Genomic DNA, 25,209 nt, shown 5'->3' with positions numbered 1-25,209 from the left:
TTGCCCACACCGTCATCTATTTAAAAACCTGTGACGACTGATCTTGGCTTTCAGGTAGACACACCTGGGAACTGTTAAACCTCAATGAAGGAATTAGCTCTATCAGATTGGCCTGTGTGCGTGTCTGTGGGGCATTTTCATGATTGCTAATGGATGCTGGAGGCCCCTGGGCAGGTAGGCCTGACTGGCTAAGAAAGGTAGCTGAGCAAACAAGGGAAGCCAGTATTCTCCTCTATGGTCTCTCTCTGCTCCAGCTCCTGCCTCTGCCGCCCTCAGGATGAACTATGGCATGGAAATGTAAGCCGAATGAACAAGCCCTTTCCTCCCCATTATTTTAAAATTTAACTAGCATTTCATACAAATTCATTTCTGTTAAATTAATATTTCATAAGAATTCTGACGAAACAGCTCTGACCAGAAATGCCAAATAATCTTATATACCCACTTAAACGGGCTCCTTTAAAAAACAGAACCAAAAGGGGGCAGGGGAGAACCAACTATCCTTTCCTTGGCTTTCAGAGTAGAAACACACGTATCACTTTTTTCCTTCTGGTTAGGCAGAAAGGCCAGCTGTTCTTACTGCCAACCAAAACCATTAGTCACGCTACACGTTTCAGACGGGAGAAAGGGTCCTTTGATTCTTTTGCTCTCTCAGCAAAATCTACTTTCTTGAAGACTAAAAATACTATGGAAAAAATATCATTTGAGAGTCTAGCTACTCACTATAGGGTCAGCGCTAACTTAGCATACCCTTCTCTGCCCTTTGCCTCAAGTATTAAAAAGACAAGGCTTACCTGGCTGGCTCCTTTGTTGGTTCCCATCTGCAGGCTAATCGTGGTCTGGTCAAAGGGTTTGTCTGTCTGCATCTTGGGATCATAGAGATGCCTCCGAGTCCCATAGGCTGTCATGCCAGCCTGGCTGGCACATTTGTTGGTTCCCATCTTTTAAGTTAAAAGGTCAGCATTAATTATCAGAAGTCAATCACAGCATACGCACAAGAAAATGGTCTGTGTTTCTAAGGAGATGTAAAGCACGTCTGGGGGTGGGGGTGGGGGGTGTAGTTCAGAGCCAGAGGTCTCACCTGTCAATTCCCAAGCACCAAAAAAGAAAAAGAAAAAAGGAAGGAAAGCCAGAGACTTATAAATTCCTGAGCTAAGGAATTTGCTCAGGCAACTAGGTATGAACTCTCCTCTGTGCTTTGGAAAAACTGTGAAGGCTAATTTTAAAAGAAAAATTCCAAATACTCTTATATAAAAGAAATTGACAACACAGCTAGCTGCATGTGAACGTGCAGAAGGAGATGTATTATTAAATAAGAAGTCATGTGCTGCCAGAACTCCGGCTAACTAACTTCCCTGCCGCTCTTTTCTCTGATCTCTGCAGCACAGGTACCAGATTCAAGTGCATCCTCTTCAGAGAAACCACAAGTGGAGAAGACCAGACAACGAGGCTTCCAACGACAGCTACAGCTGCATCCAGCCTTGCTCTTGTGGTCAGCTACTAAGTTCACCTCCCAGAACTATATAATCGGGGGAGAAGTGGGGAGGGGGAGACGGGAGGAAGAAGAAGAGGAAGAGGAAGAGGAGGAGGAGCAGCAGCAGCAGCAGCAGCTTATAAAAAAAAAAAACCTTGTACTTTGTTCGGGCTGAACCCATAGCAATCTTTTACTGCAAATGCAGCCTCTAACTCAAGAGTTAAAACAGGAAAGCAAATGCCAGGCACTTAGGAACCATCAACATTTTCATGGGGGGAAAATATGTGTATTTCCTCAACTCTCTGGCCAGAACCAGAACAGGGCAGTAAGAGGATGGTAAAAAGCAGCAGGTTCTGAGGAATAGTTAACTTCTCTCCCCTGCTGAGAATTACAGGGCCCAGGAGCACTCCGGGCAGCCTGTGGAAAGAGAAAGAGAAGGGCTGTTCCTTCAACTTAGAGTTTTCTCCTTAAAAATAAGTTCTTTGACTTCGATTTTTTTTGAGACAATCTCACGTAAATACAGGCTGGCTTTGCACTTCCTAGATAATCTTAAAACTCCTGATCCTCCCCTTCCCAAGTACCGGGGTCACAGGTGTACCTCACTATGCTTGGGGGACACTTAAAAAATTCTATTACTGATGGGCAGTAGTGGCGCACGCCTTTAATCCCAGCCCTTGGGAGGCAGAGGCAGGTGGATTTCTGAGTTCGAGGCCGGCCTGGTCTACAGAGTGAGTTCTAGGACAGCCAGGGCTACACAGAAACCCTGTCTCAAAAAACCAAAAAAAAAAAAAAAAAAATTCTATTACTAAAAGCAAAACCCCTACACGCACAATACATTTAAGACCACCCCCCCCAAAAGGAGAGGGGGAAGTCACTGCAACATTAACGTTCCTATAACTGCAACTAAAGTTTGCAACAGACATCTGTGAATACCCTAGGGTTTTATTTGCTTATGTGCCATTGTGTATGTCTAGTGCCACACCCACACACAGAAGCCCACCTTTTACAAAAAGAAACATGCCTCTTTAGAAATTAACAGTATTTTATAACTCTGTCTCTTAACCTGTCTTTCAAACACTGATGTAAAGGCTGCGCGCTCCATCTTGCAAGGAGTTCTAACGTACAGAACTCTGTACACAGAGAAACCTTGTCTCGAAAAACCAAAAAAAAAAAAAAAAAAGTCACCTTTAACCAAGTGCTTCCCAAGCACTAAGAGGACCCAGTCAGCAAGGCTGATACAGCACCACACATTACCGTGTAGAATGACTTCAGCATGCTGGTCTTTGTATACATTGCCTCTCTCAGTCAATAACATCTAATTTATAAAGTGCATTTTTTTCTTTTTTAAAGATAATACAGTTATCTATATAAACAATTTAATTTTCTAGACAAACAATGGTCAAGCTGGATGACATACTTTTTAAAAAAAAAAAAAACACCATCATTTTCTTACACCTATTATTTAATTTTCATCTGTTGAGACAGGTCTCATTCTATAGACCATGCTGGCCTTGAATTCATATGTAGCTCAGGATGGCTTCAAATTCAGAGCAATCCCCTTACCTTAGCCTGCTAAGGGCTGGGATTACAGGTGCATTATGCCATGCCCTATAGGTCTTATATAGATAAAAAGCTGTGAAATCCATGTATATATCTAAGCAACCTAAGTTATGGAACTTCCATGCATATTTTACTAGTGAGAGGCATAACATTTTGTGTGGCCATAGTTAATGACACTCTGTAGATGAATAAAAAAAAAAAAAGTATCACACCACGTACCTGTAAACCAATTACACTCTGGCCAGCCTTTAATTTGCCTTCATCAAAACGTCTTGTTTGTTTTTCTGCATACTTAACCCCAATGTCAATGGTTGTATGAAATCCTTTTGTTTTCGCCTAGAAAGAAACACATTCACCACCTGAGCTGGAACACAGAGATTCTGCCACCAGCATTTTGAAGAGGAAACAATGAAGAAATGATGTCCACAGACAGGCTCGGCGGTGAGCTCATTTCATACTTAGGCCTATTCAATGATAACACTGTACCCTCTGAAATGCGAGGGCTCTAATTAACCTATCTAGCCCAAGCTGATGTCAGCAGCCTTTTCACAAAGCTAGCAATTACAGAAGACACAGGCCCCTCCCCACCTAGTCTCTGCATCCCTGGGAGAACGATGATGTCATTCATCACCTATGTGCAGGATCGAGTACCTACCAGACCTGCTAGAGCCACCAGCGTGGTCTGAACCTGGGTCATGTTGCCATTCTCAAAAAGGTCATTTGCTTCAAATATATCATGGGGCTTCATGCCGTAAGCCTGGATAGCTTTAATGAAGTTGCCGATATTCTCCAACTACAAACAGAAAGAGTCATATAAGGTTTGAGATTCTTCAGTCTTGACAACTGGTTATAAGACCCCAGAGGCTTTTTGGTGAGGACTCCCTATCTAATACATAATAAGCACACAACTTATTCTCTAAAAGGGCTTATAGAACAGTCTTCTAAAAGTAGGGGTTTTGTGTGTGTGTGTTTTTTTCTTTTCTGTTCTTGCTTTGAGACAGAATCTCTTGAAGCTCAAACCTATACAAAACTGGTCATAGAGCCAACAAGGATCTTGGATTTCTGATCCTGTTGCTCAGGCCCCACCCACCCACCCCCAGACCCAGTGCTGTATATAATTACAGATGAGCACTACCTCTCCCTACTTATGCTGTATTGAGGATCAAATCCAGGACTTCGTGTATGCTAGGCAAGCACACTACAAACTGGGACCACAAGGGCAAAACTGGCCATGTGTATATGTAGTATGCATTTATGTATGGTGGTATATGTGGTTAGGTGTAGGTGCCTGTGTGCACACGTGTGTGTGTACATTTGAAGGCTAAAGGTTGACATTTGGTATTCCTCCCCCCCAATCCCACCCCCCCCATCATCCTCCACTGAGGCAGGGAGAGTCTCTGATACACACACCCAGGATGCACCTACTTAGCCAGTCTCAGTCTCAGTCCAGCACTCGGGCATGGGTGGCTAGCCCTTTGTACACTACTCTCAGGTCCACCATCCTTGCACATGTTTAAGAAAGAACTCTAGGCCAGACCTATCCAGGCCTAGACTTCTCTTTGCCAAAAATAGCACACATGATTAATAGTTCACTATGCATTTTAAATTTATTTTCAAAGCAAGCTGATTGCTAAATGGTCACCGTCTCCCAAACATAGTTAAGACCAAATCACAGCCAGGCAGTGGTGGTGCACGCCTTTAATCCCAGCACTTGGGAGGCAGAGGTAGGTGGATTTCTGAGTTCGAGGCCAGCCTGGTCTACAGAGTGAGTTCCAGGACAGCCAGGGCTACACAGAGAAACCCTGTCTCAAAAACAAACAAACAAACAAACAAAACCAAATCACTAAGCCAATGGTACTCCATATACTGATGAAAAGAAGCTGCAATGCAATGTTTCATCAAGAACTAAGTCAGTGCATTAAATGCCTTGCCCTCCCCCCCACTTCATCCTTATGGTCCAGATGGCATTTGTGGAAAAATTTATCAAATCCTTCAAGGTAGACTGACTAAATGTAAAATCATCTAAAACTAAACATAAGGATCACAGGACCAGTTCAATCAGCAACAATGGCAACATTTTTAGTGGCAAAAACAAATATAGCCACGTGCACAACTTTCTGTGTGCACACATACAACAACTGCAAACAATATTAAAAATTCCGGCTTTTCTCACCAAATAAGAAGATGCCAGCTGGACTAGTGCTTATAATTTATAATATGCAGTGTGGCTTGTAGTTCTAGAGAGGCAGAGGCAGGAATGGTCCAAGTTCTGTCCATCATGGAGTGTATAATGAATGTTGAGGCTAGCCTGGGCTACAATGTGAAACCCTTATCTCAAGCAAGAGGAGGGAAGGGAGGGAGGGAAGAGGAAGAAGAGAGGAAAAGAGGAGAGGTAGGGAAGGACCAGAAGGAAGGAAGAAACAGAAGAGGGGGAGGGAGGAAAGGGGTAGACAGGAGGCTGCCATCTGACAATTACCTGCGGCCAGTTTAGTGACGATTCGTTGACCTTCTTCACAGAGCCTGGCTGTAGCTTGTTTATGAGTCTAAAAAGAAAATTACAATGACACTTTATGGATGAAAACCAAGAACCAGAATATTAAGCTGATTCCCTGGATGTCGGTGAGGGAAAGCATTACACATAGTGGTAGAATATCAAGGTCAACATTCTAGACGGGGAACCTGCATTAAGCCAAAAGCCCACAGACAGCAGCAGGAGAGAGCGAAAGCCCCTAGGAGGGCCACTCACTCGCAGAGGATGATGCCGTCCTTCAGCCCCAGCTGGAAGTTGGTCCCAATGCCCATGCCTGTCACCTCTTCTATCCAGTTGCGCAGATCTTCCTCGGCCTGCTGGTCATACTTGGATGCGATCTGAAATACAAGTTCCTGAACTTCAGAGGGACTCAGTACCGGGGATACCCACCACTGGCTCACAATGTCATCTGTCAGGGAGCCCCTTCCCCCATGCAGGAGAGTTTGTTTAGTGACCTTAACCAGCTGCTGCAGCTGCAGTAACTCCTAACTCCGCACAGACTGTTGGTGAAGGCAGTTGTCAATTAGGGACCAAGGAGAGACTTCAACACTAAAAGATGAAGTCCCTGTCAAGCATGACGCAAGGGGCAGGATTTAGCAGAGTGTTGCAATAAGCCATCAGCTGGACTTTAAAGATTGAGTCCCGAATCACCACATTCCAAAGAAGGACGGGGAGAGATTCCGACACATGCAACTATTTAACACAGTATCTCAGCTATCTAGAACATACCATTCCAGGAGTTTCCCAAAGTTCTGGGATCTGCCTTCTATTACGGCAATTACATTACACTGCACTGGAGTGTGTGGGCACATAAACACAGTAAGTATACTTTTAAACATACATTTTAAAAACAGTTCTCGGGACTTAAAAAACCCACTACCCTTGAATTTCACAACAATACCATAAACCTATGCCTTTTATTTTCTTTTTTGAGATGTATTTCTTTATTGTATGTCTATGGGTGTTTTGCTTGTATGTGTATCTGTGCACCATGCAGTGCCCATGATGACCAGACAAAGTTATCAGTTGGGGTCCCTAGAACCAGAGTTACAAAAGGATGTTAGCCATCAAGTAGGTGGCATCCTAAAATTCTATTTTGTTTTGTCTTTTGAGACAGGGTTTCTTTGTGTATCCCTGGCTTTCCTGGAATTCACTCTGTATAGACCAGACTGGCCTTGAACTCAGAGAACTGCCTGCCTCTATCTCAAGAGTATTGGGATTAAAGGCCTGAGCCACCACTTCCCAGCCACTCTAAACTTTTAAAAAAGTGAAATAAATATTTAAAAAAGGCATCCAGCACACCTTTAATCCCAGCTCTTGGAGATCAAGTCCAGTCTGGTCTACAGAATGAGTTCCAGGACAGCCAGGGCTACACAACAGAGACTATCTCAAAAAAAGGGGGTGGGGGGGGCACGTGGCAGTGGTCGTAGCTGGAAGCAAGGCAAGTTCACATAGTATTGTCTTTTCATTCAGCACAGCTAAAAATGCCAAACAGACACACTCAGGCAGAGCCCAGGGGCTATCGAGGAGCCAGGGCCTCAATCACAAAGCTGTCAGAAATGGAAATGAACAGAGGGGATGTGTGCTGGCCATAAAACATAATTAGGCTTAATTACTGAGCAAGGCACATCACTACATTGCTCAAGAGGAGGTCCTTGGAGTTCAGGTCTAACTAGCCAGGCAGGAGACAAGCACAACTATGCAGGACTTGAGGCTGCATTTGTGTCCTACAAGAGAATCGTGGGGCAGCAGGGCCAGGGTGGATGGGTACGTCTAACAACAAGGGTCAGCAGGGTCTTAAAAAGAAATGAGCTCAACTGACCACACTTGACTGTGGTTCCTCTTCAGTAGACAAGACATGACAACAGTGGCTTTTCCTTTTTCTTCCCCCCACCAAGGTGAACAAAGATGTCATTTCTCACGTCAAATAAATGCAAGAGTCACACCATCCTCTTGTAGTCTCATGAAAGCTTTTGGAAAGTCCTGGAACAGCAGCAGAGCTGCTGCCGGTGGCAGGTGCCTCCCCTCCCCCATCACCAAGGGGCGGCTCCGCTGAAGTAAACACGATTTCAGGGATTACTGTGTCCCCTTCACACTCCATTACCCATAATTAGAGGAGCAAGAATGGATAATTTACTTCAACTGTGTGTTTGCTTAACCAGGATTACAAAAGGAAATCCAACAGGTTTCTACTGTAAGACAGCACGGCAGAGTTTCGGATCGAATCCAGCCTGGAGGCTAGTTCATACTACCGTATAATGTATACCTCACGAGCCGCAAGCTTCCTTCCTGCTCTTGTCCTCGTTCCTTGACAAGGTCTCCTTTTTTTTTTCTTTAAAGATTTATTTATTATATGTAAGTACACTGTAGCTGTCTTCAGACACTCCAGAAGAGGGGGTCAGATCTCATTACGGATGACTGTGAGCCTCTATGTGGTTGCTGGGATTTGAACTCAGGATCTTCAGAAGAGCAGTCGGTGCTCTTAACCGCCGAGCCATCTCGCCTTTTATTCCGTGCCAACTCGGGTCACACTGGGCACACTGGGCTGGGTGGGGAGCGGGAGGTAGGAGTATGGCTAGTGAAGGTTCTGCCGAAGCAGGAAGCAACTACTCTCCTGCTCCAGGTAACGTGTCTCCTCCCACACAGCAAGCAGGTCCATTTCTGTGTGACACTTCTCTACTCCCGTCTTCACTAGGAGCCTAGCTTCTGACCCAGTCAGTTCCAGTCTACACAACTAGAATCATCAAGATCTGCAGACTCCGGGTTGGAGAAATTGGTTCAGCAGTTAAGATCACTGTGCTCTTCCAGAGGTTCTGAGTTCAATTCCCAGCAACCACATGGTGGCTCACAACCATCTGTAATGGGATCCAATGCCTTCCTCTGGTGTCTGAAGACAGCTACAGTGTACTCATATACATAAAATAAGTAAATCTTAAAAAAAAAAAAAAAAAAAAAAAAAAAAAACTGCAGACACACGGTGGCACAGATACACACCCAGGTAAAACACCCATGCACATAAATAAATAAATAAATAAATCTAAAAAACTAAAGTGTTGCAAAGCTGTAATCCCAGCACAAGAAGACAGAGGCAAGTAGAACTATGTGACATAAAGCCAATGTGAGCTACACAGTGGGCTGCAGTTGGAAAATATTACCTTGCTTTTTCAAGTATAGAGATAAAACTGTTACAGGGGCTGTTTTTTACAGGATGGTGGTGACGGCTTTTAAAAATCATCCTTTATTACTATGTGTATGCATGCATGATGTAAGGGGGAGTCAGAACAATTCGGAGTTGGTTCTCTCCTTCCCCCTGGGGTTTGAGGCAGGGTCTTGTTTCTACAGATAGTATAGAGGTCAAATGGAGCTGCCCTGTAACAGAGGGACGGTCTCACCTAGATACTGCAGAATAGCTTTAAAAGCCCAGCACCAGGTATGGGATACCTTTTTGTAGTGGTATAGAACCTCCCCAAACATTACAGGCTATCGCCAGCCTTCTTGCCTACCCGCTAGAATTTGATGCTAAGACACCGCACATACTTGAGTCACGGAGCATGGAGGAATCAAGCTGGTACTGACTGGAAGTCAGTCTCCTACTGGGAGAGAAAAGCAAACAACAGCTGTGAACCTTGAAAGCAACTGGCCACTGGTCAAACAGAGAACAGAGGCTGAGGAGAGCCATGCCTGGCATAGCCCGTGGAGCCTCCTTACAGAGGCTCGACGGCATCTTCCCGCAAACAATGAAGACGGGGGTGGGGGGCTTCAGGGTTAACTGGGTCAACCGTCGTCCTCTACAAACCAATGCTCAGTCTGCTCTCACTCCCTTTGAACATCAACTGTCCGTCCATCTGTCCGTCCTTCAGTACTGAGAACCCAACTCAAGGGCAACAAGTTGAGTCACCAGCCCGTGTCTCTCTTCTCTCTGTGGAGCCTCTACCATCTGCCAGCCCAACTCTCTGGTCTGGGCAACTCAGAGAGCTCATCTGGAGTTGCTCATCCTTGAAGGGCAGGCCAATCCTGTGTGGCTCATCTTGAATCCTATCTTCAGACTCCACACAGTATCTGTTCACAAAAGTTAAATTACGTAGGTATGCAGAGCAAACGCACAGAGTGACAAGGGCAGAGAGAGGGGGTCTGGTGGGTGACAGACAAACTTAGGACTCTTCAAAGCCTGGCCCACTCAACAGCTTCATTTCTTGGTACTAAATCTGGCAAAGATAGGAGACATTAGGAGAAAGGCTATGAGGATCAAGTGACAGTGACAGACAAGGTAAGAAATGCCAGGTGAACTATAATACATAAATCTCTCTTCATCACCCCTCCCAGTCTCACCCCCTTCCTCAAAGTAAGTGAGATCCTCTGTCAAATAAAACATAAAACAGAGGAAAAAGATTCTCATCAAAACCACAAGCCCTAAGGGCCCGTGCTTCCTAAGCGTAGAAAGAGACACTCCATCAGATAAAAAGCCTTCTCGTTGCTAAGAGGCAGCCAGGGACTGGCTGGTTTTAGAGATGGTTCCCTGGAAGTCTAACAGGGCAGGGAGACAAAAGGTCTCAAAGACATCTCAGCAATGGACTAGAAACAAACCCTGTGCTGTTTTGGGTGCAGCAAGCATTCAACAAGAAGCGCTTGGCATGCTGGGCGGTGGTGGCGCATGCCTTTAATCCCAGCACTTGGGAGGCAGAGGCAGGCAGATTTCTGAGTTCAAGGCCAGCCTGGTCTACAGAGTGAGTTCCAGGATAGCCAGGGCTACACAGAGAAACTCTGTCTTGAAAAACCAAAAAAAGGAGGAGGAGAAGAGGAAGAGAAGGAGGAAGAGGAGGAGAAGGAGGAGGAGGAGGAGGAGGAAAAGGAGGAGAAGGAAGAGGAGGGAGGAGGGATGAGGAGGAAGAGGAAGAGGAGGGAGGAGGGATGAGGAGGAGGAGGAAGAGGCAGCTGCCATACATAAAGGCAGAGGGCTTACCGTCATGGAAAAAGAGCTGCCTAAAGGCCACACAGTGCAGGCACACTGCAGAGTCTACTGAAGAGCGAAGAGCACTTTATTCCTGAATCCACCATAGGGCTCTGAGTCAGAACCTCAAAGACACCAAAACCCCTGGCTACTATAGTAGACCCTTACATAAAAATAGCACAGCTACATACACAGTCCGTGTATATCCTGTATACTTTAAATCATCTGTTGATTATTACCATGCCCTGTATAATGTAAATTACATGTACAATGTAAATGCTGTGTGTGTGTGTGTGTGTGCATGCATGTGCATGCATGTGCTAGTATATAGAGTTCAGGGAATGACAATGAGAATACATGATTGCCAAACACTATTTCTCTCTTAACATTTTTTTGTCATGGCTGATTGAATCTGCAGGTGCCTGGCCCATGAGTATAGGGAACCAATCAATTTTTCCTTTTGCAATAAATCATCATCACAGAGACTGTTAAAACCCAGAAGCAATATTCCAGGTCATTGTTTCTGGTGCTGACAACAGTCTCCCAATTTTCACCCATACTTGAATTCTCCTGGGGCTGTTTATGAGCCACTCAGATGATCCAGCATAACCCCAAACTATCTACCTAAAAATCACACTTGTGGGGGTACTGGGGTGGTTTCCTCCAAGGCTCGAGTCCGAACGCTTAGTCTGTAGTTAGTGAAACTGTTTGAGAAGGATTAGGAGGTGTGGCCTTGCTGCTGGAGAAGCGTGTAACTAAGAGTGAGCTTTGAGGTTTCAAAAGCCCATGTCTAACCCCGTCTCTCTGCCCACTGCCTGTAGATTAGGATGTAAAGGTCATCCCCTGCTCCAGGACCATGGCTGTTTCCCACCATGATGATCACAGAACTAGCTAGCTCTCAAAACTGTAAGCAAGCCCCCAATTAATGGCTTTTTGAATTGCCTTGGACATGGTCTCTCCTCACAGTAACTAAAACAGCACCTGCCACGTGTTTTCTGGATTCTTCTTCCAGCTTCTTTAGTCTTCTTTTCTGTGTTCTGCACAGGTCAAAGATCTTATTGCCCTAAAAGATCTTATGTTAGCAGTAGAGAAACCAAGAGTCATTCTATGGTGTGGGCTTGCTGGAGAAATTGTCAAGGACAATGGCTTCTGCAGCAGGTTAACATAGTGGCATCTAAGGGCATCTCAAAGGCAGGCCTTTCTCTCAGAGGTACAGCCAGACCTTCAGGCCAGGGTATCCTCCAGATAGATAGGGTCTTAGTTTCCTGCTGTTGAGATAAAACATCTGAAGCCAAATTTATTTTGGTTCATAGTTTCAGTCCACTGCTGCTTGGCCCTGTTGCCTTTGGGCCTGTGATGAACCAGAACCCCACGGTGGAAAACAGGAGACAGAGGAAACTGCTCAAAAGGAAGGGGCTGTGATCCAATATACCTTTAAGGAGAAGTCCCCCCCAATGAGGTCACTTCCTTTCACTAAGCCCAACCTCCTAATGTTCCCTCCACCTTCGGCCACCCATAGGGAGACAACCAAGCTTTCCACAGAGCCCTGCCAGATTCAAATTCTAGCAGTCAGATGAACACAGGGCGCATAAGACTTGATGATGTGCATATACTGTGAAACTGGCAAGAGGCTAAAGCGTTAAAAACTACCAAGAGGAACCGATCTAGTGCCTCATCCAAGCAGCACAGCAGACACAAGGAAAAGCACTTCAGCCTGTCTAGGAAAATGATCTTCAGGTTCTCAGGTGCAGAACACACAGACTTAGAAGAAGTAGATTTTGAAAGTGGGACCCTAAACGGAGGCTGGCTTCCCAGAACACACTAAGACCCAAAAACTTCAGTTAATAAAGACTGAAACATCTCACTCAGTGAATAAAGATGAATGAAATCCCGGAGGCAGGGTCGTCCAACTTTCTACTCCAAAAACAAGAGTCTCTATCCATGACTGGTAGGAGAGGATGGCTGTCCTGGAGGGGATAGGGGACTTCCGGGTGAGACTGAGCAAGCACCTGGCAGAAGTCACATTCAAGAACAGCTGCCTAGCCAGGCAGTGGTGGCATACGCCTTTAATCCTAGCACTTGGGAGGCAGAGGCAGGCGGATTTCTAAATTCGGGGCCAGCCTGGGAGTGAGTCTATAGATATATACTCAGTCTATAGAGTGAGTTCCAGGACAGCCAGGGCTATACAGAGAAACAACCCTATCTCGAAAAACCAAAAAAGAAAACAAACAATAAAAAACAGCTGCTCAGGTCTCCTTCCTTGATGTAAAACAGGCACAGTCCCTAGACAGTGACCTTCATCTCGGGGTCAGTAGACAGTGACCTTCATCTCGGGGTCACATCAGCAGCCTATGGCCTCAGATTTAAAGGTCTGTCTTGTGACTGCGAGACACCTGCACCTGAGGGCTGCTGCGGTCATCACAGGTGTGCGTCAGTCACTTCTCCTTGACCAGCCAATCTAGTAATCTTAGATGGCTCGCTCGGGCTCAGGACGCTGTCTGCAGTAGGCCTGGGAAGGCGGCCGGCCAGGAGCAGTCACGGGGTCTCAGTGCCCTTCTGCTCTCGTAGTGCATGATCCAGAAACCATGGCATGCTTCTAAAACTTAAGCTGGGAGTCAGAAAGATCTCACTTTGAATGATAAGCAGTCACTCAAGATACATCTGAAACCCTGACCCCACAGGTATAGTGCTACCAGCACTTCATTCCTCAGTGAGCTGAGTTAAACTAATGTTCTCTTTGTATAGAGATATAATTATTGTTTGTCTGAATCCCCACAGCCTCAGGCGATACCCAAGGACGGCGTTACTTACAAGAAACAGGCGTGAAAAAGAGGAGGTAAACTATTAAACCGTCTGCACTTATTATCAGCTAACTTAACGGAAGCCAAAATCCATTTGCCAAAGTATTGTCTAGATTATTGTTCTCAACTTTCCTAATGCTCTGATATAGTTCTTCATTATGCGGTGACTGCCCCCCCGTCATAAAATTACTTTGTTGCTACTCAGTAACTGTAATTTTGCCACTTTTATGAATCATAATATAAATACCTGATGTGTGGGGGTCGTGACCCACAGGTTGAGAACCACTGGTCTAGACTCTTGTCTACACACAGAGATGTCTTTTCTTCATTGCCAGGTTATTATCCTGACTGAAATTGGAGGCAGAGTTTAGATTCAAAGACAGAATACTAGGTAACCATTCCATTGGTACCCTGGTTGGACCACATGCATCACAATGCTGTAATCCAGATGCACCCTAACAGAGGATGACAAACTGACATCAGTCTCTAGACAGATCCAACCAAGTGGTAAAAGGATTACAGAAATCAGATACAGCCAAGCATAGAGGCCCATGTTTATATCGCAGCACTTAGACAGAGGCAGGAGGATTACATGTTGGAACCTACGTATCTCAATGAATGAATGAATGAATGAATGAATGAGTGCTCAATCAATCATACACAGTCTATTGTGGAAAACTGGGCATCCAGGAATGACTATACACATCCTAGGAGGGACCTGGAAGTTTATGAGAGAGGTCAGCTATAATCTGAACATTAACTGAAAGATTATAGAAGAGAAAGCCGGTTTATTCTGAGGTACACAGAGGTTGGACTAGGGATAAATACACAGGAGACCCAAGTAGATGGACTAAAAGTCAAACAGACAAACACCTGTTAGTATCAATTAAGCGTAAGCAGAAAGTCCACCTGCAGGAAAGCCAACTGGAGACCCTGTCTGATAACGGCTCCCCCCATCAATTCATCAATCTGAGAGATCTACAAAGATTTTGCTGAAAGAAGGGCCTAGCTGAAGCCCTAGACTGGATGTCAACAAGTCTGCTTCTCAAGTCTGCATCTCTCTGTTCCCAGGGCTGGAACACACCCACACCTTCACAGCACCCAATGCTGTCATCAGCTCTTCCCTCTGTCCAGACTCAGGACCGTGGCCACCTCCAAAACCCATGAGCCTAGACATGGGCAGCGTCATGGGCAGCGTCAGTCTACGTGAGCGAGCTGTGTTGGCCTTCGGCACCTTCTGCAGCTTTGGGATGTGTATTCCCCTTAACATGTTTGCCTCAGAGGATGTGTCTCGAGATCAACTGTAATTTGAGGAAGTCGCAAAAGCTTCATTATAGTTCCAAAAGCAAAGCACTGGGAGCTCCTTGGTGGCTGGGACCATGGAAGCCCTCCTCCCAGGTGAACATTCCATCACCCAAGAGTTCCCATTAGTCACATAGTTCCCTACCTGCTACTGAGCTGGATTACAGCAGGTTGGAGGCGAATATCGGCACGCCAGTCAGCCCTAACTATGGGACTCCGCCTGCCCGGGGACCTAGATCTGTTATCTCAGACCGTGAATGCCTTTATTACAAAAGCAGCTACAGATCTTGACTTTAAAGGCAGGTTACAGGCTGGCCAGGGACTCATGCAAATGTATTAAATGTGCAAGAAGGCACTGCATTCTCCCTCTATGAAAATTAGAGAACATAAAGTTCCCATTAAATAACAGGATGGAATTTCCTGTTTCCTCCTTTAGAAAAGCTCCCCTGTGCCTCTTGAGATGGCATGGGAAGTGACCTTTAGGGAGCACCTTCAGCCCTGAGTGGCAGTGTGCTGTTGACATGAAACTCAGAGGCAAAGCCTTTTTTTCTGGTCTGAGTGCAAATGAGTGTGAGTGTGTGTGTGTGCACGCGCAGAAAATATGCAGCACAGCTTCTCTGCCCCACGTTTACAACCTGAGGAGGCTCCACTCAACCAGCTTTAAAAACCATACCTCCTCTCCAAGGCCTGACACTATTACTGATGTTATCTATGGTGTGCAGACGGGAGCCTGGCATGGCTGCCCCCTGAGAGGCCCAACAAGCAGCTGACTGAGACAGACGCAGATACTTACACCCAACCAATGGACTGAAGCAGGGACCTCGGTGGTTGAATTAAGGAAAGGCTGGAAGAAGCTGAGGAGGAGGAAGACCTCACAGGAAGACCAGCAGTCTTAAGTAACCCAGACCCCTTAGATCTCTCAGACACCGAGCCATCAACCAGGCAGCATACACCGGTTGGTCCAAGACCCTCAATACATACTGTAGAGGACTGCCTGGTCTGGCCTCAGTGGGAGAAGACTGTGCCTAACCGTTGAGAGACTTGAGGCCCCAGGGAGTAGGGAGGTTGGGGCGGGGTGGGGGGAAGAAGAGACATCCTCTTGGAGACAAGGGGGAAGAGGAATGGGATGAGGAACTGTGGGAGGGCAGACCAGGAGGGGGAATAATAACTGGACTGTAAAAAGCAAAGCAAAACAAAACCCATACCTCCTTTTTTATTGCCATATATCCCTGTTTTCCTGTTCAGGTGCATGCAATAACCCCACCTCTCTATTCAACTGCATAGACCAAACACACTGAGCTTCCTTCCAGGCTCCTGTGGTTTCTCCATCACAGAGCCTAGTACACTCCATCCCAGCTTCTCTGTAGGTGTGTCTGTTCTTTCTTCATTCTCACATCAGACCCTAGTCAGGGTTCCCAGACCAAAGCTGTGGAAGGACTTATTAGAGACCCTAAGTTAAAAAGCCCTGGCTGTCCTAGAACTCACTCTGTAGACCAAGTTGGCCTCGAACTCAGAGATCGGCCTGCCTCTGCCTCCCAAGTGATGGGATTAAAGGCGTGTGCCACCACGCCCAGCTCTTTTCTCTTTTAATACAATAACGTGAAGAATAATAAATGTCCGTGCCACCACGACTTGCACAGACGCTCCGGTGGACAGGTTGGATGCACACAGGAGTTAAAGCTTTCTCACTCGGCACAGCAAAGGAGGAAGTAACACTGAGTCTCTTCACAAAACAAAAAAAAACACCAAATAACGCCTTCAACTCAGCCTCCCCTTCCCAGCGAGGATCTGATTAGAGGCTCCAGGACATCCCTACGAACAGTACAGATAAGTCATTGTAGGTGACTGTCACGCAGTGTGAATACACCCAAGAGGAACAAAGTCAGTCCTCATGAACTGGAGTGTCGTCGGTCAGTGTTCCTGCCCCAGGACAAAGGTCTCCCAGAGGTGATGTGACAGACACACAGGCACAGAACCCAAAAAGGAAATCCAACTTCCCCTTCCCTCCAGGTCAAGGGCCAGTGGAATGGGACGAGGGGAAAAGTCCCCAGACAGCAAAGGGACCCAGCAAGACTTGGCTGAGCTAAGCTGCCGAATGCAGTGTGGTCCCCACACAGGCCAGAAAGCCTTCACTCTGTGGCCTATGCTGCCAGTTCAGAAGCTTCAGGCCAGGCCAAAGCCAAAGTGACACCCCATGCCACATCAGTCCACATCATCTCTATGTTTTTGGGTCCTCCAGCTTCTTCCCACCTCTGCTAACCCTCACCCCCACTCTGTCCGGAGCCTCTCTCTCACTAGCCTTTCGATGAGCGCAGACTCCCTTGTTAACTGAAACAAGCACACCATTGACCGACCCTGACGCTGGCCTCAAGCGCTGAACTGTGTTGTGTCTCTTTCATGTCCAGCCAGCCATTCTTGCTTCCTCTCTCTGTGCTCCTACCTGCTGGAGAACACACTCCACCTCACTCAGTCTCTCAAAAGGTTAGCAGTAAGGCTCATCGGCCCGATCATGGCCTGTTTCCAGCCCTCCTCCTGCACAAGACCAGCCTTCCTGGCCCTCTCCCACTCTCTCCAGCTTGTCAAAAGAGCCTGTCCTGGGACTCTTCACCCTGGCCCGCCCTCTCCAGGCTCAGCACCTTTCTTCTCTGCCCCTTAAGGAAAGCAGAGGTCTGGAAACCGCTGGGGTATCAGCACGGCAGAACTCCCAAAATGTCCCTGCTTCTTCTCCTATACTGTGTTGGTCATTCCCATCAAGACACTGGAAGATTCTTCACATTCAGCAGCTATCCCCTTCTAGCCACAGGGACCAAATCCAGAGCATTCCTGCCCCATCACAAATATCAAAATACCCAATCAATGCTCAGGCCCCTTGCATAAAATGGCGTTTAAAATAGTACTTGCAAGTGATCTATCATATCCGCCTGTGACTTTTTAAATGTGTAGTACTGGAGATGGCACGCAGGGCTTCCTGCCTGCTAACTGGGCACTCTACCAACACATTAAATAAACCTCCACCTCCCCACACTATATATTTAAAATCATCTCTAGATCACTTACATTGCCTAATAGAAGTGCAAATGTGCCAGACAGTGGTGGCACACGCCTCTAATCCCAGCACTTGGGAGGCAGAGGCAGGTGGATTTCTGCGTTCGAGGTCAGCCTGGTCTACAGAGTGAGTTCCAGGACAGCCAGGGCTACAGAAACCCTATCTTGAAAAACCAAAAAACAAAACAAAACAAGCAAACAAAACAAAACAAAACAGAAAAGAAGTGCAAATGCTTTATAAATGGTTGCTATCCTATACTGTTTAGACAAGAGGCACCAAAGTCTGTGTACATGTTCAATACAGACACAAAACATTTTGGGGCTCACTTTCCATCCAAGGTTGGCACACAGATGCAAAGCTCACAGCCATAGATGGCTGGCTGTACATCATTACAATTAATTAGCTGATACCATTTGATGACCATTTAATATGGGATCATTCTGATGGCACCTAAGTATCACTTTGAGATTAAATTATTACTTATCAAATAAATCCTGCCCACTGTTGGGTCCCCAAGCCCAAAAGGATGAAGAGTCAAACAGAGATTACAGATGTCGGTGACTCACCATATGATAATGAATTAAAGCATGTGCCCTGAACCCCAGCAAGGCACTCACACAGCTTTGGTTGGTTGGTTGTTGCTTGTCTGGCTGTATTTCTTTTGAGCTTTATTTAGGAATAAATGGTCCGAGAGTGGGTGTGTATGTGTGTGCACCTGTATGTATACACACAGTGACCAGAGGAAGGGCATCAGATGTCCTCTCTATCACTTGCCACCTACTTCTTTAAGAGAGGGTCTCTCTCTGAGAATGGCACCAGCACGACACAGAGGCAGAGATCCTCCTGCTGGGGTTACAGTCATGGATTGCTACACGGGGACTAAGGTCCAGAACTCCAGACTTGAGGACCTCATAGCAAACATTCTTTACCAACAAAGCATCTCTCTAGTTTGTTGACTGGCTTTTTGGCACAGGGTCTCATGTAGCCCAGATCGGCTTTGAAACTTACTATGTAGCCTTGAATTCCAAATCCTTCATTCTCTACCTTCCAAAAGTAACCTTTCATTGGATAGGAGTATGAACTGATTTAAAAAAAAAAAAAAGATGAAAACTCATTAATACTTCATATACATATGAGTACTATGTCCAGAGCTACATGCTTTCCCACAAAAGAATCTTCAAATGAACTTTCCCAGTATGGAAGCAGGAAAGGAATCCGTACAACAGACCAGAGTTCAGTCTTCAGAGTATCTGAGTGACACTGGAGGTGAGGAGCCATGGAGACGAGGACGAGGGATACAGGGTTCTTTCACTACTTTGCTCTTACAGCCTGGCATGGTTCCTATTCCTCACAATTATGTCATTCACCGAACAAAGATTAAAGAGTTAGAGAGCTGCTCATCACCAAAGAAGAAAGTGCAGAGGACACATCCAAAGACTGGGTGCCAAGCAGGACTCTAGCCCCAGGGCTGCCCAGAGTCCAAGCCCTTTCTGCTTCCCTTCCTATCCAGGTCGTAGCTAGTTCATCTCAAAGTAGCAAGAGGAGAGGGTATAGCGTATGTATGCCTGGACTCCCAAGCCACTTCGGAGAGTGGGGGGAAAGGGGACTGCTTGGGCCCAGGGATTTAAGAGATTAATCTGGGCAATATAGAAGACCCATCCACCTCCCTATCCCCCCCACCCCCCAGTGTTACTGTATCACTCGGATACACCAGAGCCTGCTGCCAGCTAAGAGCTCTGCTTCCAACAGCCTGGGGAATCTGCAGTCTCAAGGGACAGTGCCAGCCAGCATGGTTCAAAAGTTCACACAAAGATATTTCGCAAAGATAGCTCAGATTGAAAACTATTCTAGTGGCCGCTCTAGAAAGCAGCCCCTTGTCATGGGTGTTTTGAATGGTACTATTAAAAAAAAAAAAATCAACTACAGGAAAACGTCTAAAACAAAGTCTCTGGCCACCGAGAAGAAAATGGAAAAAGGAACAAGCCAGGAGAGGAAGAAAAAACGAGAGATAAAAATCTAGCTGGTAAGATGTGTGTCTGGGTGTATTTGGCCAGGTTGGCAGCATGAGGGCTTGTTCCTAATACAGCATCCAGGTTCCCTGTAGAAACAGAGGGAAAACAAATGCCCAGGCTATAACCTCACAACATCCTGAGGGAGGCAGTTTTGCTGCTAATGACCACGGACGCCAAGCTTATAAGGCTGGTGTACAAACAATTTCTACACATGACGGGATGCGTAAAGTAACTGCTGTTGCTTTTCGTTTGGGGGAGGGACTATGCACATGTGTGGAAGGCAGAGGACATCTTGGGGTGTCATTCCTCAAGCATCATCTACCCCAACCCCCCATGCCCCTAAGAGGGTCTCTCACTGCCCTGAGACTTGCTAAGTGGGCCAAGCTACCTGGCCAGTAAGCTCCAGAGACCTACCTGCCCGGCACTGCTTCTTCAGTGGTGGGAATACAAGCACGTTCTTAACATCTCCAGTTGTTCCTTTTCCCCATGGGTTTTGGGGGATCAAATGTGGATCCTCAAAGCAAGCACTGAATTATCTCCCCAACCCCACTTTTCCAGACAAGGTCTCTCAAGTGGCTCAAGCTGTCCTCAAACTCACCATGCAGCCAAGGATGGCTTTGAACTCTTGATCTTCCTGCCTGCACCTCCCAAGTGCTAGGATTACAGGCTCGTGTGACCATGCTGGGTTTATACAGTGCTATGACTGAACCCGGGGCTTTGTGTATGCTAGGCAAGCGGCCTACCAGCTGATCTATGTACGGCCTCTGGCTTGCTGCTGCTGCTTAAGTAGAATCATATGTCTGAACTAACCAACAGTAAGAGAGTTGCTGCACATGGTACTAATTATTTTTTCTCTCGGATTTCCTCCCACATGAAGCAAGAGAGGGAGAAAAGTACAACAGTGAGACTCATACCCTAGCCACTGGTAGAGCTGGGTGTAAGGAGCAAGGAGGGTTGGGAAGCTGGGATTTAAAAAGGCAGATCTGAGAGGAAGAGGAAAAAAAAGCATCTCTTTTTGCTACATTCTTGCTCCCAGTTCTCTGGCCTTCCCACTGGAGATGCTCCATCCAAGAGGCACGCCCACTCCCTACAGCCTCCCTGTTCCTGCTCAGGAGGAAGACTCACAGAAAAGCTCTCCCCTCCCCTCACAGGCAAAACTGGGCCAGAAAGGAGCAGGTCTTGGGCCCTCGGCTGGGGATGGGGGGGGTGTGGGGGGGAGGCATCATCAGGATGCTACAGGGAGTTCTGGACAAAGACCAGGGGATGATCCACCACATTCCTGACGGAAAAAGGGAAATGAAGGAGGCCCCCTTCCTCCCAGAAGCCTCGGCTACAAATGAAAGCTCAGCTTTTGGAGACAGTATCAACATCTACAAGACAAACAGAGCTCAGAAGCCAGAACCGAACCTAAGCAAGCCCTTAAAATGCTCGTCTGGTCAGCAAAATGGCCAACATCTGTACTGTGTGAGCTTTGGGCTCCAGGCACTTTTTCTGAACACTTGACATGAGTGATCCCGGTCAGAGATTTCTCGAACCAACTGTGTCATGCTCGGGGTTACATCGAAGTCACTTGCCCAAAGTCCAAGTCTTAAAGAATGGGATTCAAGGGGCTGGTGAGATGGCTCAGAGGGTAAGAGCACCAATTGCTCTTCCGAAGGTCATGAGTTCAAATCCCAGCAACCACATGGTGGCTCACAACCACTTGTAATGAGATCTGACGCCCTCTTCTGGTGTGTCTGAAGCCAGCTACAGTGTACTTGTAATAAATAAATAATAAATAAATCTTAAAAAAAAAAAACTTTAAAAAAAGAAAAAAAAAAAGAATGGAATTCAAACCCAGACGCCCATGCTTCACTGATAACTTCATCACTCACTGACAGGAACCAGAGGTGACAGTTACCAGGAGGCCTTCCAGTGCTCAGAAATTCATTTATTAATTTTGCAAAACATAGCCAGGCAGTGGTGGTGCATGTCTTTAATCCTAGCACTTGGGAGGCAGAGGCAGGCAGATTTCTGAGTTGGAGGCCAGCCTGGTCTACAGAGTGAGTTCCAGGACAGCCAGGGCTACACAGAGAAACCCTGTCACAAACAAACAAACAAAGACAAAAAAAAAAAATTTGCAAGACATATTTATACTTTACCATAAGTGTGAGTTCCCACAAAACCTGGATACTCCCCCTTCCCAGAACTACTTACCAAAAAAATTGAGAATACAAGAAGACAGGCCTTAACAGTTAAGAGCCCATGTATGTTTAGAGCCAAAGAGAGCCAATGCACACAGTATATGGCTAAAGTCAAGAACATGGGGCCTGCCCCCCAGGAAGGACAAGCCACAAACTCTCCCTGAAAAGGAAGTAAAGATGGATACAATGATAGAATGATAGGGAAATAAAACCCAAAGCCGTCCAATTATGCTTTAAAAGAAACATATAGTCACAAATAAAATTAACTATGAATACAGTGAATGGAGTACAGAGAGAAACTCTAAAATGCTGGCAACACACCCACAGAGAAGACAGGAAGAAACTCATTAACCCTCGAGTCCTCATCTGGACAGTAAACAATCATAGAGGATGGGCAGGCAGGCAGAAGACACACACACACACACACACACACACACACACACACACACACACACACACACGTACTGGAAGCACTGGCAATTTTTTCCCCATTCAGACTATTTCTACTGCAGGTAGAAGCTGACAATATAATGTTCCCAGGCTGTGAAAGGCCACAGGACAGTAAGCATGATAAGAAAGTATTCCAGAGTCAGAGAGATGGCTCAGCGGGTAAGCACGCCGATTGCTCTTAAAGGTCCTGAGTTCAAATCCCAGCAACCACATGGTGGCTCACAACCACCTGTAATGGGATCTGATGCCCTCTTCTGGTGTGTCTGAAGACAGCTACAGTATACTCATAAATAAAGTAAGTCTTAAAAAAAAAAACAAGTGTTCCAGAGTAGGTGTGGTCCCTCTCCTATCCTTGTGCATCTTTTTCATGTTTGGGTCAAGATGAGGGCATGAGAGTGAAGAAACACAAACTAGCAGACAAACTTCAACAATTAGTCCCCTCCGGCAGCAAAGACCCTGCCCTGCCCTGGCTGGGGAGCCAGACTCTGGGAGGTAGCGCTGGAGGGGGCCTGTGGAGGGTACCTGTCAAAGGGGCCCCTCCGCTATTTCCCTCTAACTCTAAGTTCGAGAAAGTTCACCTAGGAGGTAATCCCCAAATCAGCAACAAAGATGGAATTATTTTAGTGGTTAAGTTTTCTGTGTATACACAGAACAAATGCGTTACAAAATAGGAATGGCTAGGACGAGGACACACTTTTTTATGAAGTCACAGCCCTTAAGAGGCAGAGGCAGGTGGATCACAGTGAGTTCCAGGCAACCTAGTCTCTGCATACCTAGTTCTAGGCCTACATAGTCTGACCCTGTCTCAACAAACTAACAAAACAAAAACATCCAAGCCCTTCAAAAACATTAGACCTGCACAAGAGCATTCTCTTACAGGGGACACTTCTCAGAGGGGCTGATTTCTAGCTGTTAGAGACAGCAAAATCTACTCCTGATACATTCATTAAATCAATAAATATTTACTATAACTTTCAAGATATGTTTCCTTTTTTTAAAAAAAAATTTGTTTGGTTTGTTTGTTTTCAAGGCAGGGTTTCTCTGTGTAGCCTTGGTTGTCTGGAACGAGCTCTGTAGACCAGACCAGACCGGCCTCCAACTCTCAGTGATCATCTTGTCTCTACCTTCTGAGTGCTGGGATCAAAGGCCTGAGCCACCACCTCTCAGCTTTCACTTCTTATAATGAGAATTTTAGTTTCTAATATAATCCTTCAAAAATACCCAATACAGACCTTGAGACCCATCCCTGAATAAAATCCAGATCTTACTCTCTGACGGAAAGAAATAAATAGACAATAGCAAGATTTTTCTTTAATGAGAAATTAATTTTTCACTTCGGTACTTTAAGGGGGAAAAAAAGATAACCCCAGCTACACATTTTTTACTGTGATTCTGGTGCACCCACTTAAGTGGTTTTTATTATCGTTCTTGTCCGTTTTTGATTTTTTGAGACGGGGTCTCAACTACATAGCCATGGCTGTCCACAAACTCACAGAAATCCACCTGTGGCTGCCTCTCAGGTGCTAGGATTAAAGATGTGACACTGGAGTCATCGTACTAGAGTCCACCTAGGAGACAGTCTGATCTGGGCCACCCTGAAAAGCAGTTGTTTGTTCAAAAGCCACAGGACAGACAGCTGCAAGCAAGGATGTCATGGGTCCCGGTCCTCATTTTACTATGTGACTGTTTAAGCTTACTTTGAAGTGACTTAAACATTTAGTAGTGAGTCTTCCAAAGTGGCTTTTAGCTGTTTGGGAATAACACTGGGGGATCAGGAAGCTTCTGGTTTGCTGAAACCAGGCTTTCCATGGGAACAGAAGGCTGTGAGGACAGCTCACATTCCGATCTCACGTTCCTATCGCACTCTTGCTCAACACTCAGCCTCCACCACGAAAGCACGCACGTGGAGGTAAAACCACTGGGGGCACCACACCCTTCCAATCCAGCTGGTTTCCTCCTCTACCCTGAGAGCTATAGGGTCGAGACATCCGCCCCAGGACTGCTTTACAGGCTCCAACATTTTGTCCAGACCTAACCATCAGGAAATGGTGCCCTTCCTTAGAGGATTTGTTGGTTTTACTGTGTTCTTGGGGGGGGGGGGGTTCTCTTCTAGTCCCCACAGAGTGGGTTTAATGGGGACAGCAACACTTAGGAGAGAATCCATCCTCCCTCAGGGGTCCTCTTCTACTTCAGGGCCCCATTTGGATTCGATGGAGAACATTGGCACTGTTCCTTTTATAGTTTCTTTCTTTTATTGTTATTTAAAGACTGTATCTTTCTTTTATTGCTATTTAAAGACCGGCCATTAAGGTGTGTGCAAGTCTGCATTCCCAGCTCTCCACTGGGAGGCTGAGGCAGGAACAGTTCCAGATTACTCTGGACAAGTGAATTAAGATCAGCCTTAACTCTGTGACACCCAAAAGCAGAAACAGTGTGGCCACAACACAGACCGAGGAGTCTTTTTTTTTCTTTTTTGCCCCCCCCCCACTTTAAAGAAGTTTGTATGTTTCTGCTATGTATTGGCATCTCACCAGATAAATGTTATTCTCAAAGACGTTCCCCAGGAATTTTACTGATTCGAAGCATTTCAAGATCAAAGACTCCTTCAATCCATCCGTGGACTGCTTTCACCACTGAAGTATAAACTCAACGCTTTTGTAATACAAAGAGAGCAGGAGAGACCACTCTAAGAAAGTAAAGAGCCAGCAAGCCCCTCTGACTAAGACCTGACACTCACAAGACAGTCACTGAACAACAAAAGCAGATGATCCTCCATGACAAAGTATTTCAGGGATGAGATTATTCCCTTCCATTTGGTTAATCGGGACTCCAACAGACTGCCCACATCATAGGAAGCAGGAACTGGCCAAGAATTTGCATCTGCTGAACTCTTCACTCCACAC

General features: G+C 46.1%; 1 protein-coding gene across 2 annotated transcripts in view; it reads right to left on the bottom strand.

Annotated features, from left to right (window-relative positions):
* Cnn3 (calponin 3) overlaps window positions 1-25,209 on the bottom strand; it is a 30,427-nt gene that overhangs the window by 2,317 nt on the left and 2,901 nt on the right. For both annotated transcript variants that reach the window (XM_031375322.1, XM_031375323.1), the window contains exons 2-6: window positions 5,781-5,902; window positions 5,511-5,577; window positions 3,690-3,827; window positions 3,254-3,370; window positions 795-941 (exon numbers count right to left, since the gene is read on the bottom strand). In XM_031375322.1, coding sequence (XP_031231182.1) covers window positions 795-941; window positions 3,254-3,370; window positions 3,690-3,827; window positions 5,511-5,577; window positions 5,781-5,902 — 591 coding nt within the window. The remainder of the gene's footprint in view (window positions 1-794; window positions 942-3,253; window positions 3,371-3,689; window positions 3,828-5,510; window positions 5,578-5,780; window positions 5,903-25,209) is intronic.

The sequence above is a fragment of the Mastomys coucha genome, unplaced genomic scaffold, assembly GCF_008632895.1.
Source record: "Mastomys coucha isolate ucsf_1 unplaced genomic scaffold, UCSF_Mcou_1 pScaffold16, whole genome shotgun sequence".
In the NCBI taxonomy this organism is placed as follows: Eukaryota; Metazoa; Chordata; class Mammalia; order Rodentia; family Muridae; genus Mastomys; species Mastomys coucha.
The sequence above is the reverse complement of the archived record's forward strand: the minus strand, read 5'-3'. Positions and strand labels throughout refer to the sequence as shown.